We start from the raw sequence: 18392 nt of genomic DNA on the forward strand, positions 1-18392 counted from the left end.
CCAATGACTCTTAAACGAACACTACCCCAAATTCTAGAAAAAAGGGGCTGAAATATTTGAATGTCGCTCTTTTTCTAGGGATAAACTGTGATCGGTTTGGATTTACACCTCTTCAAGGAGGGATATTAAATGGAAATTCCACCAATTTACAGTGGTTTACAATGAGTTTCAGTTTATTGTTTTGCTTTCTTGCTGCAACTCCTCTCTTTTGGTTCCTTCTCACTGCTCTTATTCTATCATTTTTACAATAAAACCAAACTGTATACTACCTTCTGAGCACCAAATTGCCAAGTATACACCAGCTGAAGAGCTAGAAATTTCCTTGAAAAACCAAAAGCAGAGCTAAAAGAAAGTGAATATTGGACTTAAATTAATCAGATGACCAGAAACACAGATTGCTGGATGTGCAAGTACGCAACTGTGTGCTCATAAATTTGCCATAGCAGCTTAAAAGGTTGTAATATGTCGATGTTATGTTCACAAGTTGTTTCTGTTGCCCCCAACCAAAAAAAGAAAAAAGGCTATTGGCACTTTATATAAAGTTAACACCACATTAAACATCTTTCTCTTCAGAGATTAAACATCTGAAAGTCACTGATACAAATTTTCATGGATTTAGTTCTTTATAGTGTCATAATCTGAGCTTTTTCACAATATTGCAACATTGTCAACATTTATGGCAAACATCTGTCCAAGACAAAGGCTTGAAAAACTGCTTAGTACTTCACTCATCTTACTGTTCAGCCTGGCCTCTTTGGGATTCTTTACCACAATAAATCATCTTGTAATTCAATCTATAACCTTGGTAGTTTCTTGACTTGTTAAAAACACACCCCACTTTAAATATAACACAGAAAATGCTGCACATATCGAGCAGAAACACAGCTGCAGATTTTTCTACTCCACTTTTGACAATAGAACAAAAGAAAGAAATCTAAACTATGACAAAAAAAAAAATGAAGAACTGAATGCCATATGCAAGAAGTTAGCCTCGATTGTTGAGGAAAATGACTCCATAAACCCAATCAAACAGTTTGACCATGAGTTATAAATTGTAAATATGAACCATATTGCCGGCTTGACATCTTAGCAGAGGGATTTACAATAACACGCCTGTTTTACACGCTCTGCCCTCATCAGGAGTATGACACACAGCTCAGGCAGGAATATCTCCTGTGTTTCTGCCATAGGTATTGACAAAGATATCACCTACATCAAGCCATAGAGTCCCATTATGAAGCCTGGAGAGGGCCAAGTGTTTGACACTCCATTTAGAGGGAGTATTCACTTACAACATGCACTGTACAAGGTCAGGGGGCTGGCAGCGGAGACAGGAAGAGATGATGTCACTGGCCGGGGAATATATCTGAATCCCTCATGACTATGGATGTTTAATTTGCAGCACATTAGCTAAAGTGATACCATATTGTTACCTATGACCCACTGTAATGTTTAATGTGTGTTTGCAGTCGAACATGTGGCACTGACCATGACTCTGTCTGGTGCCTTTACAGGCAAGATGACAGAACTCAGCTGCCTCCGTGTCACAACTTCCACTCAGCCCCAATCGTTTTAACATTTGCCCACCAACTGTACATGAAACATGCTATGGGCATATTTTATTCTGTTGTGCTGTTAGCCAATGACTGTCAGTGCATGTGAAGGTGACTCAGATATTGGAGAACATGTAGAGACAGTTGAAGAGAGACACTACCATCATATAATAATACAAAACATATTTTACATTTTGACTTTTTTTCACAGTACACAGTCAAAATTCGACAGAAAGTGGGGAGAGATGATACATACAAAAATGGAATTTGGACAGCATCCCAAACCCCTTGAGTGGGTTCCTTACTGCCAGTAGACTAAATTATCAGATTAACTTGCAGGTTTTTTACCAAAAATAATGTAAGGTTTAAAATGCCCTCGACATTCACTGAATATGTTGCATTGCCAAACATTCAGAGATGCCGCAGAATGTTTTCTGAAAGGTAAACACACTTGCTGTATTCTTCCATCCTCTCCCATCATTACAGACACTAGAACAAAGAGACAGAGAGCTTGTCTCATTTCTCAGCACGTGATCCAGAAGAACTGCAAATATTTTTTGAAAATACTGAATTATTTATGCCCCTGTCTCTCTGCGGACTCTGAGCTCCATGTTGATGTAATAGATTCACGTCTGTCCGGGCACAGACGAAGGCCTATGCACACCAGCATGAACGGAACACAGTGACACATTCACTCACATGCAAAATATTAAGTAAACAGTCGCTTTTAATTATTATCATTAGCCGTAAAAACAAATGTTGTTGGAGGCAAGAGAGTAGGAACGTACTGGAACTGCTCGTTGTACTGCGCTGCATGAAGTGGAGTGTGAAGGAAAAGACAGGATGTCATGTGTTGTGACTGTGTCACTGTCAAGGAGCTTAGAGAGAGTTTAAATTCCCACCTAGGACTTAAATACTATAGGAGGCTGGAGTCATTGTACATGTGAACCTAGTGGTTGCCAAACTTTAATATGTTAAAGCTCCATAAATACTAAAGTATTTCAGAGCAGGCACCACATTGGTAAGATTTTTTTTTATAGTAGAAGGGACTAATTACCTATGCTGGATGTGGTGAGACTGTGCCAGTGTTTAGTGATATTACTCATTATTATATTTTCCAGGCGTCTCCCAGTAATAATTCAAGGGCTCAGTGTTGTGTCTGGACCTCGTTTACCCTATTTATTTCATCGATGGAGCATTGCACTTCAATAACATTGTCAGACTCATAATGCACACTTTAAAGAGAGGTTAAAGTCAATGCAGCAGACTCACAATGCAACTCATCCAATGTTAGGTCTGTGGGTGTGTTTGTAATTGTTTGGTGGTTAGTGGCTGGCCTCAAAACGAGATGAGGAGCGGACTATAGATCTATATCCCCAGATTAGATACTCAAACTGTACACAGCTTTGTCGGGAGCTATAGAAAACTTCATACTACTTATTTAGTCGTCCTCCTTAAGACATTTAAACAGATTTTGATGTGAAATTGGTGGAGTTGCCCTTAATTTATGATTCTTCCCCAGCAGAATTTAATAAGAGGGCCAGTTGAACTTAAATTAATGTTGTGATGGTTAAAAGATTCAAACTTCTCTGAAAAGCCCTGGACAGCTGATTAAGCTTCCCTTTAAATATGCACCACATTTTTTTAGATTTAAAGTGTGTCAACATTTCACTTGACATCATCGTGACTCAAGAATATTAGAAAGCTTGTCTGAGTAGTCGGAATGGCCAGAAAGATAATGGGGAAATCACAGGGTGATTTTGAGATTAAGAATGAGGATTGAAGCCATGAGCATCGTGACACATGGTTCTTATTGTTCACAGTTTGACTGAATTGCAAAATGTGCCACCACGAGTCTTTTACCACCAACACCTGGAAGCCTGGTTCAGTCGACCATGGTGAGTCATGGTTTAACTTCACAGAAGCTCTGTGTACCACTTCCCAGTGGTAATAGTGGAAGTGTGCATTAAGTTTCAATTAAACGTCTTACATGTTGGAATTTTTTTATGAGACAAACTTGTTGACTTGTGGTGCATGAATGTGCTCTTCAGTGCTTAAAACAGCAGGTTTTTATTCATGCTTTTAATACGGTGCTTTTGGTATCCTGGCATCATATTTATGTTGTCAGTCAACGCAAGCAATTTGCAAAACACCTAAGTTTTGACACTTAAAGTTAAATAACTTCTATAGACAGGCCGTATAAACGAGCACTACTCATATACTTTGTACTGTAGAAAGCCTGAAGGGCACAGAGAGTTGTAATCAAACAAGCCTGGCAAACATGTTGCTTATTCTGTGTCGCTTTGTGAACTCTGTCCAGATAAAACCTGCCACGTGCCGCCGCTTATTGTCTTTAAGAGAAGAAATCATCAGTAACTGAGGTTGAACCAACAGTAATGAAGAGGACAAAAGATGAGAGAGAGTGCACAGATACCCGAGACAGACAGGGCCTCAAGGATCTCCGTCCATTCATCACCAGCTCTGTCTAAATTTTGGCTGCAGCCCAAAAGGGAACCCGTTCATTAACCCTACAGTTGGTCCACCATTAAAAAAAACACATTAGCCGGTCATGCCATGACTCACGGAGGTTTCCCATCTACCATGTTTTCCTGTCCACCGTGCCTCACCCTTCCTTGCTCATTGCTGTGATTGCCCTACTATCTCACTTTCAACTTTTGAAAGGAAGCTGAAGGAGGCAGAGACTGGCTGACATTTTCGTTTTCACAAGGGACTGGAAAGAAAAGATTTTTTTAGCCAAATAAAAAAGACTTGAACAGAGAGAAAAGACTGTATCATAACGTGTTTTTTGTGCATATTATGTGGAATGAGGGCACAGTGCAACTATTAAAAAAATTTAATCACTTAATTATTGAAGCAATCCTCTCAAAATAATGAGCCAAACAAGCCAACAAATCATTCAGCTATGTGCCAAGCTGTGGATACCCCCTTTACTAATCAATGTGACAGGCAATCATTTCAGAGTAATTGGTTTTATGATCTTCTCAGCTTGAATCTTTTGTGATTATTCTAATTTAGAGTCACGCAAAGGCGATTTCTTTCCCCTTATAGTCCTACCAGGTAGACCTTCTGTTCAGGTGCATGCAAATTTCATTCTCAACCAGAATATGCCAACACTGAAGGCATTACTTTTCTCAAAACAAAGAGCTTGTTAGACCTGACATTCACTTTTCAACTGCAGAGTGAAGCCTGCAGCTACTTAACCCTCTTAATTCAAAGATTGGCAGAGATGTGCAGAGATGTGACAGTCAGCGAAGTTCAAATATTTCTAAATATCTACTTGCACTCTATAACTACTCACTTTACACGTGATGGAGGTATAGTATGATTAGGTATAGTAGGTATATTATAAGTGCAACACAGGATGCCTCCAAGAAGAGGCTACGATGGCAAGATTTTCATCGCACCTTTGGTTATTTCCAGTCAGAACAGGTAAAAACTTTTGCTTGGAGACGTGGTCAAATGACATGTCATGCAACCTCGTTCGTTTTAAGCAAACATAAGCCCAAACTTAACAGTAACTGTCTATGACACATTACATCCCTGGAGTGGGAGAAGTGCTGTTCGAGAGACCCAAATTCCACGATCCACCCTCAGTTTTATTTAGTTATTGTAACCTTTTTGTAAACTCTGAAAACAACAAAACGTGCTCTCATAACCACATCTTCCCAGTATTTCCACAACACAAACACTCAACGTTCCCCAGCTTTAAAACGACCCCATGCACAGGTCCTCAGGGCTGATTTTAATTCTGCGATCGGCTCAGTCAAAGTCATGTACAAACACTGGCTAAATATTCTAATCTATTAAAATATGTCATATCTGGAGACTAATAACTCACACCAGAGAATTTAGGCCAACATTATTCCAGCATGTTAATCTGAAAATATAAAACTTGCTGATTAAGAGGTCACTTTGTTATCATAGAAAACATACATATGTAATTCCAGTCTGTATGTTATCAGGCCTCTGCTTTATATCACAGCAGCAGCGCTTTCACATGATTCAGAGCTGATAACTGACCATGTCACCCTCCCATATAAAAAAAACATTGGCTGCATTTACAATTAGGTATGTATATGATTATCTCTATGTAAATATTGTATTATGGCCATTGATACCATGTGATTTGCACTTGTAGGCTCACACAGATTTGATAAGAGTTACATCTCACAGTAAAGCTGTTCCTCTGCTTTTTTTTACGTGGTGCATTAAAATAGATTATGTATGCTATAAACCCATAACTATGTGGTATTTGATTATGATGTTGGTAGCAGTCAGTATATGCAGCATTTTGACCCACACTGCTCAACATTAGTTCAGCCTTACGTTATTTGTCAGACAACAAGTTTAACAGGGAACCGTATGAAAACAGTTGGTATTATGTGAATTGTCTCAGTGTTCTTGTATGAAGGAGACTAAAGTTGGCTAATGCTGTAATTCTGGCAGAGGTAAACCAATGCTGCACTGCCTTAAATGGGAAACAGAGGCCCAGACCTGTGCTTTACTACAACATGGCTCTGATTAAGACCAGATTGGTCTGCCTGTGGTTGGTTCTGAGCCACAGCCAATTCCTATTCAGTGACAAGACTGTTAACGTTGTGGTATGTGTGCATCTATGTTAATCTCTCCCCCTTTCAGCCACTCATATCAGCTTTAGTGAAGATCCAGAAGAGCTCATTTTAATGCCGCATGGATAGTTTATTAGTGATTTTGCAGACCTCTCAAAATCTTGCCTGTAGAAATCATTATCAAAGTCATGACAATTGTCAGTAGTTCACTCTATGGATGTTAGAGGATGCATTTCTTTTGCTCTGATGCTGTATGACTCCAGAATGCTCTAGCAGAGATAATATTTATCTCTCTGATTACAGTGTGCATATATCATTAATTGAAGTGCTAATAAAGTTAAAAAATTATTTAAATGCATTGCTCTGTGAAGCTGCAGCCTGGTTTGTTTTAGCTGAAGATGACTATTCAATATAACAGGACGACCATCAGAGATACACAAACGCTGCCTGTTAAAAAAATATCTTATGTTGTAATAATATTTGTTATCTTGAGAAAACCAAAATCTCCAGAGGACAGGGCTGGAAAAAAAAAAGAGACTGAAAACACGGCTGCTCTCAGCCTCCGTGCTATCAACTTATTTTTCTCATATTGATGGTTTTATATCATTCAACATAAAATGTATTCAACTCGGAACTCTTGCAGACATCTTCTGTCTATTGACTATACTTGCCTGCTTTACCATTTCAGTGTTTTGCAGCATTCTCATAATGGTACAGAACACTTTCATATGACTTTTTTCTCTTCCTTTTCCCTACAGTTGCACGACACAACCACCAGGTGGCCAAGCGATCGGAAAAGAACATTTCCAGAACATTTGTGCCATTTAGGAAACTTTTGGCTCTTTGGGACGCGGGCTTCCCAACGGCAAAAGTGTTCCCAAATAGCCTTTCAACAAATGGGAACACTACTGACACTTCCTTGGCTGAATGGGAACATGATGGACATTTCAGTCGCAGAACAGGAATGTAAATTACACCTGGGGCATCCTCCCTGTGCTTTGAGGTCCTGCCTTCATATATAGGAAGAGATGTTTCTTTGCCACCATCTTGTGGCTAAAAAGAAAATGTCCCTTTCTAAGGAGAAAAACGTGTGATGGCTTAGTTCTCAAAAGACATGGGTAATAACCAGTAAAGCAGAGTTAATTCAGTAAGAATATTTGGGCGTTTTACCAAGCAATATAGTCATCAATTGACATATATAAATAACAGTTATGAAAATAGCCATAGTTGTTTTTTTGACTGAAATCAGAATTTAACTTTAATAAAACAGAAAGTAAAAGCAAAGATTCAACCTTTAAAACAATTCAGGTAATATAGATATAACAAACCATTATCGATTTCAATAGTCTAAATCAGTAGAAAACAACGACAATAAACACAACAATAGAGTGGGAAATTACAGATAAAATAATGTTTGTCATAATGTTATTGAATAAGATTTATAACTTAATGAGTGGACAAGTATATCAATGAAGGTCAACATAACTTAATCAGAAACACATTACAATTTGAATTCAAACACAAAAAAAAGTGACTTATTGTTTAAAGCGCTGCGGTTCGTCCCTCGTTACTTTCCGTACCTACGTCATCAAAACAAGCCGACCTGAGTAGCATGGAAGATTTATCTCATTGAGGAATTTTTGACCTTCTGATTTTGTTTCTCAGCACTATTTTCAGTAAGTCTATTTATTTTACCTCGTTGTTAATATCCGTTCGTGTCAATTGAAGTCGTTGTATTTTGTAATTCCTTCATCTGAACGGATGCGGTTTTGAAGTCCAAGCTAACGTTGCGCGACACAAGACTTAATTACGCAGCCGTCTTCCTCTTTTGACAACGTGACCCGTTTGCAAAGATAATGATTGAATAAATCATCAAAGTTCAATTCTCAGTTTTACGTTAAATTGTCAGTGCGAAGCTGTAAAAAGTTAAAAAAAAAAAAAAAATCCGAGCCAGCAGATTTCAATAGTCAGTGACAGTGACGTCATGACAACTTGGGTTACAAAGATCTCACATGTTGTTATTGTTTTCTGTCTTCTCCTCTACAGGGTTGAGTAAAGCTTTGCAGGATGTCTGTAAAACATGCATCAGTCCATGCCAAATGGATCATCGGCAGAGTTGTCGGGACCAAGATGCTCAAAACTGCCAAAGTCAGAGTCACGAGACTGGTGCTGGACCCTTACCTGCTCAAGGTGAACCATTTAACATCGATCATTTCGCTGCTGATGCCCACAGGGAGGTCACGCGACTGCTTTCTACACAAGCAAATACTCAAAGCAATCCGGTGACTGTTGTGATGAGTTTTGGTATGAACGCCAAAGCAATTCTTTTCCCGGTGCTTTAAACTGAGGATTCGAGAGATCTTCTTCAACAAAGCACTGTTTTCATTTTACAAAAAAAAAAAAAAAAAAAAAAAAGGCCAAACATCTTGGTGCATAATATTCCTGTAATGTCAGCAGTAGTGTCGGAGCTTCTCCTCAGGAAACACAAACGTTTAGGTGTCTTGGCCCCTAGTTCCTCACAGCAGCCGCTCGCTGCGGCGACCATCAACTTTGAGACTACTACCGTCTGTCATCCCATAGTTTTGTCACCCTCTCGTTTTCTCTTGAAGAGATAAAACCTGAAAACATGTTGCAGGGGTATTTACATTTTAAAGCTTGTTACGTATAGAGTGTCGCAGGTTTTACACTTTCAGGCGATTTCCTGCCTTATTTTGAAATTTAAAACATTGCGTTGGTGTTATTTCAATTGCAGTCTGACTGTTATCTGTTGAGCTTTGGTACCATATAATTTGCGATTTTTTAAATTTTTTTTATGAATAATAAATAGTCAAACCAATCCATTTTTTTTTTTTTTTAAATCACAGAGAAATGCTCTTTTAAATGTTATATTTTCTTCCCCTATAGTACTACAATAAGAAGAAGACCTACTTTGCCCACGATGCCTTGCAACAGACCACCGTGGGAGATATCGTCCTTCTAAAGGCTCTGCCCGAGGCCAGATCCAAACATGTGAAGCACGAACTGGCTGAGATAGTGTACAAAGTGGGGCGGGTGGTCGACCCACTGACGGGAAAGAGTGTTGGAGGAACTGAGTTTATGGAGCCTCTGGGTGACCTGCCGCTTCAAGAGGAGACAACGTTATCAGAAAAACTGCAGGAGCTCAACATTTCAGCTGCATCCAGCGGAGCTGATGTCTCGCCAGCTCAAACTCCCACTTCATGATAGAAAACTGTTCCTCCAGGCTCTAATGTTGACTTCAATGTCACTCTGCAATGTTTCCATTTCAGGTGTTTATGTAGACATACGTTTATACACCAGTATTCCTGTTGTACAGTATGTACGGGTGGAGAGCCTGAATACAATTTCCTTGCTACATCATCGGGTAGTTTTTCATTTAAAACACTTTTCTGAAGAATTTACAATAAAATGAAATTGAGAACAAATAATGTCATTCACAATATCAGTCATTGTAGGCTTAAATCTAATCTAATTAACACAGGATGTGACCAATATAATTTTAGATTTTGTCCCATGCAAAATAAAAATACCTGATTCTTCTGTGGGTTTTTTTATGCTGAATCTAAAAATGTTCCCAGAATTTCTCTGTTGCCCATATTTATTTATTTTATTCCAGTACATTAAAATTGACATGGAAAAGCAGTACGTTGGATGTTTCCGAGGCCAAATACAGATGGAATTTATACAATTGTACATTTTACAAAGCACGTTTGTACACATTAAAAATGTAACAACAACCTTATTTGTGAAAAAGTAATATACATACTGTCCTTTAAAAAAAAAAAAAAAAAAACAGGCTTGATAGTCAAATTCTGAAAACTGGTTTAAAGTTCACTTATTTTGAAAAAAAAAAAAAAAGTTGTATTATTCCCAAAGGAACTGATTCCTGGAGTTGGGATTAAAAAAACAAAACAAAAAAAAAAGCCTCGGTTCCGTTACCGTGAGCAACGTCAGCTGCTCCGTGAAGAGTCCGTCCGGTCTCCGGTTGCAGCGCCGTGTGTCACTCAAGCCTCCGGCCTCCAGACTGCAGCTTTCAGGGGAAACATGGCGACCCGAGTCCTTCAAAGAGCGGGGAAAGGCCTCAAACACACGGGCAGCGGGCTTCGGGCGAACGGCCAGGTCGCCGTCCTCCTCAGGTCAGGGCGTCGCAGATGGGATTTCCCCGCGCAGATGACTAAATGTTGACTTAAAACGTGTTTAGCTCCAGTTCCGAGTGACTACCGATGACGGTCCGGGGTGCTAGGTGGCTAAGCTAACGCCAAAGCCGTCGTAAGGCGACGCGTGCATATCCGTGACGTAACTAGCATTAGCCCCGTAGCTCCAAACGTGCTAACTTTCTGCTAATTATTAACCCGCCGAATGAGAAAGTTGCGAAGCAACTTCGCGTTAACAGTTTCCTTGCGTGCTTTATAGATGCGTGCGCGCAGTTAAGGGCGATTTATTAGGAAACGCTGCAAAAATCACAAAGAGTTTCTGTCCCGTCTCGAACTGAATTCAACTTCAAGGTCAATTCGCAGTGAATCTGTTTTGATTCGCATGTGACGGGTTTCCTCGCAGCAGCGGGTTTGTGTGAACAAATGTGAACTTGTTCGCCGCTGAAATGCTGAGATGTGTCTTAACATGGTGACAAATCACTGTTTTCACGTTTGTGTTCGCACAAGAAGCCAAACTGTCAGGTGGACTGCTTCCTGATAAACAACATTCATCATCTGCGTGAAGTGCTTTTAAATTTAGATAATTGTCGGAAAACTAAATACTGTGCATGTGGGAAGGCTGATTAAATTACCACGAAGACTAATCTTCAGCTCATATGCAGCTTAGAGCCTTCTCTTCTGCTGGTCTCGGAGCTGGAGGCTCTGCAGGTTGCACAAAATAAAGTTGGGTAGTTTTTTTTTTTTGTGTGTGCAAAGTTCACTGCCGCCATATCTACAAGTGGGCACTGCAGCTCACTCCTGCAATGACACCTACCTGAGTCTTATAGTGAAGACTGAGGTCTTCTCTTTTTATATTGCTGGTTTCACTGTGTGTCATTTATGTTAACGGCATAACAGTTATAGTTATAGAAATACAGCCAGAGCAGTACTGTATCTGTGAGGCTGTTATTGAGTAGGACATTAGATAGGTTGAAAAACAATATGTTGTGTAGGGTTTTTCCATAAACGTAAAGATTAAACCTTTTTGATGTCGATCTCTTGAATATTAAAGAATTGTGATAGACATTTTTCCATTGAAAAAGACATTCTAGTAAAGGAAGACATATTTTTGGATTTCTGTTTACATTTTTTTGTGTTATTTATTTACATATACACTGATGGCAATATATTTACAAAAAGCTTATCTTGCCAATATACGAGACAAGCTCTGTCAAATAGAAATGAAAGAAGAAAGAATACAATTAAAAAGACATTCACCTGAAGACGGGTAACTTTTCACGGGCTATAAATAGAAATACCTAGTCCACTGCTTTTTTGTTGTTGTTAGTGTTGCGTTGTTGCATTGTGTGGCAGAAAAAAATGCTGGTTGTATCCAACATTTGTTTTTTTTGTTCCACTACAGGAGCCTCTCGGCTTTCAAGGACGACAGCTGGTTCAAATCTCTTTTTGTAAGAAAGGTCGACCCAAGAACAGACGCTCACTCTCATCTGCTCTCCAAGAAAGAAATTAACAATCTGTACAAAATACAGTGTATGTATTGTTCGTGACTCGCTCTGGCTGAGTGATACATTTAATTCCTTCAAATCGGTTAAATGGCGTTTTATCTACTCATGTTTTGTTTATTTCTCGCAGTTCACAATGTCAAGCCTGAGTGCCTTGATGCTTACAATGAACTTTGGTAAGAACGTCCTGTTCCTTCGTTAACTTCATTCAGATGCCTCATCAAAGCGCCTTTATTTACACATTTGTGTGTGTGTGTGTGTGTGTGTGTGTGTGTGTGTGTGTGTGTGTGTGTGTGTGTGTGTGTGTGTGTGTGTATCCTTAGTGAGGAAGTCTTGTCTTCCGTTCACGCCGACCCTGAATACCCCTGTGAGCTTGTGGGCACCTGGAACACGTGGTACGGAGAGCAGGATCAGGCAGGTAAGACCACAAGCCATATCTGAACGTTATATTGATCTCAATTTTAAACATGTGCAAGTGATATGACAAGCGTTTGAATGGCATTCGACTGAATGATTGATAGCTCATTCAATCTACGAGCCTCATGTAACCGAACTTTATTTTCAGAGTAGAAAATATGAACGTGGAAAATTAAAAGGAAGATAAAAGTGACAAAAGGAGAAATTGACGACAATCCCCTCTCAAATGTGGGGATTCTTTGTGTTTGTGTGGCTTTAAAGTGTAATTTTTTTCAAAATAAGAAGTTTAGAGATTTACTCTTGAGTTTAGGGAAACTGTGAGAAACATTTTTAACAATTGACACAGAGCAGTGCTTCCATAGCTTTTCAATTTTAGTTATTTATAACTGGGCCCTTTTTTTTGGCTGCTGTCCATTTTGTTCTCGTGGTGACATTTGTCGTTCCTCAGCTGTGATCTGTCTCTAATGATACGGTGCACTGATGTCTGCAACTTACGCAATTTATGTCATATGACTATTGAAACAATACACAGGTCTGTGTGCCTTAGAAAACGGGATGTGGTTTTCCTTTCTGGCACTGAAAGTAGCAGTTTTCATGGTTGTTTTCTGTATTCAGATTTTAAATTTGATCCTTTGATCCCTGGATTCAACATATCACTGCATTGTGGTGGGCTTCATGGTACTGATAAGGTTTACTACTGATTTACATGGTTTGTATTAGCAGAGTAAAGGCTTCTCTGAATGATGGAAAGAATGTTTGAATGGTTTTGTTTTCATTTTACTAAAAAGCCAAACAACAAGGAAAACAAACAAATGGACAAAACCACTGATTTTCCCATTTACAAACATTTTATGTGATTGTGGTGATGAGATGATGTGACTTCTTGTCATGTATCCTCATGGAAGTTGACTTGAGATTCACAGTTATTATACTGGATCTCATCGTGCGTGCTTCAAATGATCTAGAGAGAGTTACCCACAGATGTTAATGTGAAAGAACACCTCATCCAAAGAAAAACAAGATATATTCAGGAGCTGCATTATCTTTGGCTCTTCTGCTCCTTCTATTCTAGTTCACCTGTGGAGATATCGGGGAGGATACCCGGCTCTCACCGAAGTCATGAACAAACTCAGGCAGAATGAGGTAACGGGTGCTCAGTATAGTTCAGCTTACTGGCAGCTGGTGACCTGTAGGTGCACCCTCAAATTAGATCCACTGACCAATTTCCCATCCGAGTGTTTCACCATCTTGGATTTGTTTCTGCTGTTTGGTTTGATTGTAATATTTGTGCAGTTAAAAGCTTATTTACAGAAATTACACTGTATGCTGTACTTAAGGTAAATGCACTTCAGGCACATAATGCTGCCTCATTCATGCTGTATATTTGTGTTTGAACTTCAAGTATTGGATTTTTTTTTTGTTAAAGGTTTCAATGAATGCTAAGTTTTAGAGACTTTAGGAATATAGCATTGTTCAGTGTAGAAAAGGGTACAATGATTTAAACTAAAGGTACGTTTTAAATTATCCTCAGTGTCTTGCTCGCATTGATGTCACTTACTAGAAGCCTGAATATTACAATTTCAACTTGTGCATTTCCACATAAGTTTTAGGGTATAAAAACATACTAACTTCATATTACTCAAGATGTTTGAAAACATTTATAAAATTTAAGTTTTAAAGACTTTACTGAAATGAAAGTAAAAAAATAAAATAAAATAAAAATCTTGCTAAATCATCAAAATATAGTTTGTCCAAATATTTGGAGAGAACAGAATGACAGTAATATATACTTTAACACAACATAAAGGTTGATGTGTATTATTCCTATATATTCCACAAAACTGTTCATATTAAATAACACAAAGTTAATTTTATGTGTTGGGACCAGATGCTAATCTTATACCATGCAACTGTAAATGTTCTCTCCTCTATGCTACTACGACTGTTATCAAGGTTTTCACAGACTGAAGTGCTTTTTTTTGTGTGTGTGTGTGTGCAAATGAATTACCTGGAGAAAAAAAAACACCCCAGTGTGTAAAGACCTGTATACTCTCTCTTAAGAAGAGGTTATTCCTTGTTTCAGGTCATACAATTTCTAAAGCTCTTTAACAGTCTGAAACCAGCTGACTTTTTTTTTTGTCTTGATCTCGCTGATCAGAGTTTTAATATCTCACTGATGTTTTTATGAGTTGGCAGGCGGAGCCAGATTCACTGATTGCAGTGTTGCTTTTGTTTGTTGTGTCTGTAGAAGTTTATGGACTACAGGAACGAGAGAGGGAAGATGCTGCTGTCTCGCAGGAACCAGCTGCTGCTGGAGTTCAGTTTCTGGAACGAGCCCGTCCCTCGTCCAGGACCCAACATCTACGAACTCCGATCATACCAGCTCAGGGTAACCGTCTCCCACGTTAGCACATTCACCAGCTACCTCCCAATATGTATGAATCTGGTTTTTTCTTTGTGGCTGTAGTGAACAGGCAGATCATTTATTCTCAATCTCTTCTTCCTGCAGCCAGGGACGATGATCGAGTGGGGAAATTACTGGTACGGCCTGATTTAAGTCTTTTTGTTTGTTTTGTTTTTTTGTTTACATGTAATATTGTATGTATATTATATATATATAGATATATACTGTACCGTATGTATATATATATATATATATATTGACTGTGTTTATTGGTTTGTTGTATATAATATATATAGATATTTAATGTACTGTATATATACTGTATGTACTGTGCATTTTATATTTATATTTTTTATTTTATTGCTTTTCTATTATATTATTCTATTCTATTATTATTTTATTCTATTGTTTCTATTATTGCTCCTGTATGTATGCTGCTGTGGCGAAAAAATTTCCCCTCGGGGATTAATAAAGTATATACCTACCTACCTACCTACCTACCTAATATCACAAGTCACCAAAGCAGATTTAATCTAAAAGTGAACCTAATCATCACATAAGCTCTCTCAATTTGGAGTTACCGTTGTTATGCACCATGTAAAAGTTCCTCACTACCATTTCATTGGTTTTACAGATTGTTGCAGATGAATCCACGGTACTCTGTCCACACAACCTGTGCATGACTCCTGAGCATGACCACATATATCACACATAATTTGTAAATCTCATGCATAATTGACCTATCTTGCCCTGTATTTAATAGATGTATGTTTCTGATTGAACGTTGAACTGATCATGACGGGAGAATGTGCCTGTTATTGTAATGAAACCAAACATACTGGAGGGATTACAAAAGATGGTTGTAACATACAAATTTTATGTTTTGATGTAAATTATTGGGATCTTGGTGAATGTTGGTTACAGTTGGCGCCATACATTCGTGCTGGCGGTTTAATCGATACAAACTTTTGATAACAAGATGTTTGTAGTTGTTTATTTCACGTAACGTCTTTTGTGCTCTGCAGGGCTCGAGCTATTGACATTCGCCAGCAGAACCAGGAGGCGGTGGGAGGCTTTTTCTCACAGATAGGAAGTCTGTACACAGTTCACCACTTATGGGGTGAGCAGAGTTTTCAAGACTAATGAAGTGTGATGCGATAATTTTAGAGACAAATAGATTCAAAAGTTACATTTTACAATATGTTTGTAGTACACTCAACAGTTTATGGGTTGCATCCATCAGGTGATCTCAACAATGTCTATACCAAGTATCAGCGTGTCTTTAGGAAATATGAATGGGTTAGAGGTCTAAATAAATTTATGTAAAAGTTTACGCGTTCAGCACTTTTCTGGAGTCAACTGGAGATTTTAGAATAGATGTGTGGATCTGAGTCAAAACCGTTTCTAACCAGTTAAACCAACCAATGTGGATGTATTTATTTTTTCTCCCAGCTTACAAAGATCTGCAGTCCAGAGAAGACACCAGAAATGCAGCGTGGCACCGTGAAGGCTGGGACAAGGTTGTTTACTACACGGGTAAGTCTATGTTTGCTGTCTCATCTCTCCTCTCTGAACCTTTCTGATAGCGCTGGTCAATAATATCAAACATCAGCCACAAATCTGATTATATGAATGACATGATCTGAAAGTAATTCCTAATTAATGACTTCAAGTTGATTATAATTGAAACTTTGCAAAGTACTTTACTGAGTTGTTTTTGTCTGTTTGTTTTTTTTATTTTTTATTTTATACACTTTATGAAATCTTGTTATGCATAACGGTGCAACAGCGTTCACTTTATAAAACATCAGTTTTAGAGTGTATCTGTAATCTTGCATATATTTTTCAAGCTGTGATAGGTCATTAATAACAATAATTTCTTAATAATATTATTTTTATTATATAGACTCAAAATGCAGAGATTAAACCAAGCTGCCAACAATTTATTTTAAATTATTAATCAAGAGTGTATGGATGAATGGACTTGAAAAGGAAACATAAAGAGAACGTTACAATTTAGAAGTCTACAAAGGATTGAATTAATTTGAGCTAATCTGATCATTATGCTCACTGACATTACAAAAACACTCCACTCTTTTGGCATTTATGTCGTCCTTGGACTTCACTAAACATATTTTAGAAGGATAAAAAAAACAAGCCACTGTAGCTCAAGAAATACATGAAATATTAACTAAATAGCTGAGATGAAGTTGTTTGTCTGCAAAGCATGTACACATGACATAAATCTGTTGCTAAGACTGTTGGTTCCTCCTCATCCCACAGTCCCTCTCATTCAGCACATGGAGTCTAGAATAATGATTCCTATGAAGACTTCGCCCCTGAAGTAGCCACAGACACCGCGGGGAAACTCTCAGCAGCCACTGCAACTATTACACTGATCTGCAGAGAGTGTAACCAACCATCGGAGTGTGCACTGCCAGGGACATCGGCACGACATTAACACATTTCTTTGTTTCTTTGTTTCTTTACACCCCTTTTCTGTCCGGGCTGTTTTATCCAGATGATGGGGTTAAAATGATGATCGTAGTTACAGAAGTTGCCCTGTGACTGATGTGTGTATGTAGACGGTATTATAATTCAGCACACTTCTCCTCTTCACTGCCTTAGTCATGTAAAGGGTCAGATTTTTAACGGTTTGTCTCAAACTCTCATGATGAACTTTTAAAAACGAGATTCATCAGTGTTTGAGTGTCTCTCACAGAGCCCGAAAATGTTTTAAAATTTTTAGGTTTGTGAGCCATAATGCACTAGAAATTCATGACGGATCAAACAAAAATACCTTTAAATATTTAATGTTTCACAAAAAGAAACATGCCGTTTCCAAATCGGTGTTCTATAATCAACAGTGAAGCTGATGGTCCTAGATGGTAGCCACAGGCACACCAAAACTTGATATTCATTAAAAGTTCATGTGTCGCCTCCTCCACAGAATGGTTTATGTTTACATGGCCTTGATCCAGCCAACTGATTGAGGTATGTACCGGTAATTTGTTTCAAAATCAGTTGGCTGGATGAACTAATTCATTACAACAGCACTGTTAATGTTAATGAAAAACACCATGAGGGTCAGAACAGGTTTGTAGGCTTTAATTTACAACGCAGTCTTTTTACCACAGGAAATCTGAATATTTTGTTCATTTACATTGTTTTTAAACTTTAAGCGAACCCAATTTCACATTTTCTATGTAACTCTGTGACATTTCTGGCTTTCACAGCTGTGGAGAGGGGGACTGGATGATTCAAATGATTAGAAAATGTTTTGGATTTCAGCAAAACTAATCAGTATTTACAGTACAAAGTGCTGTACACTGACTGCATATCCCTATATCAAGCACTTACTGTCAAATGGGTGATGTCTGCTCTAAACTGAGATTAATGGTATTTTTTTTAAAAGCTCAGATTGTAGATATATAGTCTTATTGACCAAGCCGGAGATATGGTCACTACTGTATCTGTAAATGCATGAAGTCTTCTTTAACTATCTGATGTTGATAAACAAGTGGACAGGAGAGGAGGGGATATCTCAGTGTGGTAAATGTAAAATGCAGTGCTTTAATAAGATTAGTTGTACATATTTAATTAAACTTCGGATGAAAATGGAAAAGATTGTTTGACTCGTTTGTATCTTGTGTTGTTTGAAATATTAGTAAATAGATGGCGACTTTAGTTTTCAGCCTGTCCCAAGTCCACTAAGAAAATGTTGTCACTCAGGATTTTATTATACGAAGCTGCAT

General features: G+C 38.3%; 2 protein-coding genes across 2 annotated transcripts; both read left to right on the forward strand.

Moving 5' to 3' along the window:
* Positions 1-7729: 7729 nt before the first annotated feature.
* On the forward strand, positions 7730-9802 carry mrps17 (mitochondrial ribosomal protein S17). The gene is made up of 3 exons (XM_069719657.1): positions 7730-7818; positions 8189-8332; positions 9047-9802. The coding sequence occupies exons 2-3, from the start codon at positions 8210-8212 to the stop codon at positions 9362-9364; spliced, it is 441 nt and encodes a 146-aa protein (XP_069575758.1). The 5' UTR covers positions 7730-7818; positions 8189-8209; the 3' UTR covers positions 9365-9802.
* A 266-nt stretch (positions 9803-10068) lies between these two features.
* LOC138633438 (protein NipSnap homolog 2-like) lies at positions 10069-18262 on the forward strand. The gene is made up of 10 exons (XM_069719669.1): positions 10069-10296; positions 11717-11844; positions 11947-11992; positions 12140-12234; positions 13306-13376; positions 14482-14622; positions 14743-14774; positions 15663-15757; positions 16090-16173; positions 16921-18262. The coding sequence occupies exons 1-10, from the start codon at positions 10205-10207 to the stop codon at positions 16983-16985; spliced, it is 849 nt and encodes a 282-aa protein (XP_069575770.1). The 5' UTR covers positions 10069-10204; the 3' UTR covers positions 16986-18262.
* The last annotated feature ends 130 nt before the right edge of the window (positions 18263-18392 follow it).

This window comes from Brachyistius frenatus, unplaced genomic scaffold (assembly GCF_029030835.1).
Source record: "Brachyistius frenatus isolate BFR_SWC_R1_liver_20210118 unplaced genomic scaffold, ASM2903083v1 Contig_5, whole genome shotgun sequence".
Taxonomy (NCBI): Eukaryota; Metazoa; Chordata; class Actinopteri; family Embiotocidae; genus Brachyistius; species Brachyistius frenatus.

Bases quoted from the DNA above. Each gene is read 5' to 3' on its own strand.
- mrps17 (XM_069719657.1), top strand. From the start codon at position 8,210: ATGTCTGTAAAACATGCATCAGTCCATGCCAAATGGATCATCGGCAGA. The intron at 8,333-9,046 runs GTGAACCATTTA...CTTCCCCTATAG, and splicing joins TGGACCCTTACCTGCTCAAG to TACTACAATAAGAAGAAGAC.
- LOC138633438 (XM_069719669.1), top strand. From the start codon at position 10,205: ATGGCGACCCGAGTCCTTCAAAGAGCGGGGAAAGGCCTCAAACACACG. The intron at 10,297-11,716 runs GTCAGGGCGTCG...GTTCCACTACAG, and splicing joins CAGGTCGCCGTCCTCCTCAG to GAGCCTCTCGGCTTTCAAGG. The intron at 14,623-14,742 runs GTAACCGTCTCC...TTCTTCCTGCAG, and splicing joins TCCGATCATACCAGCTCAGG to CCAGGGACGATGATCGAGTG.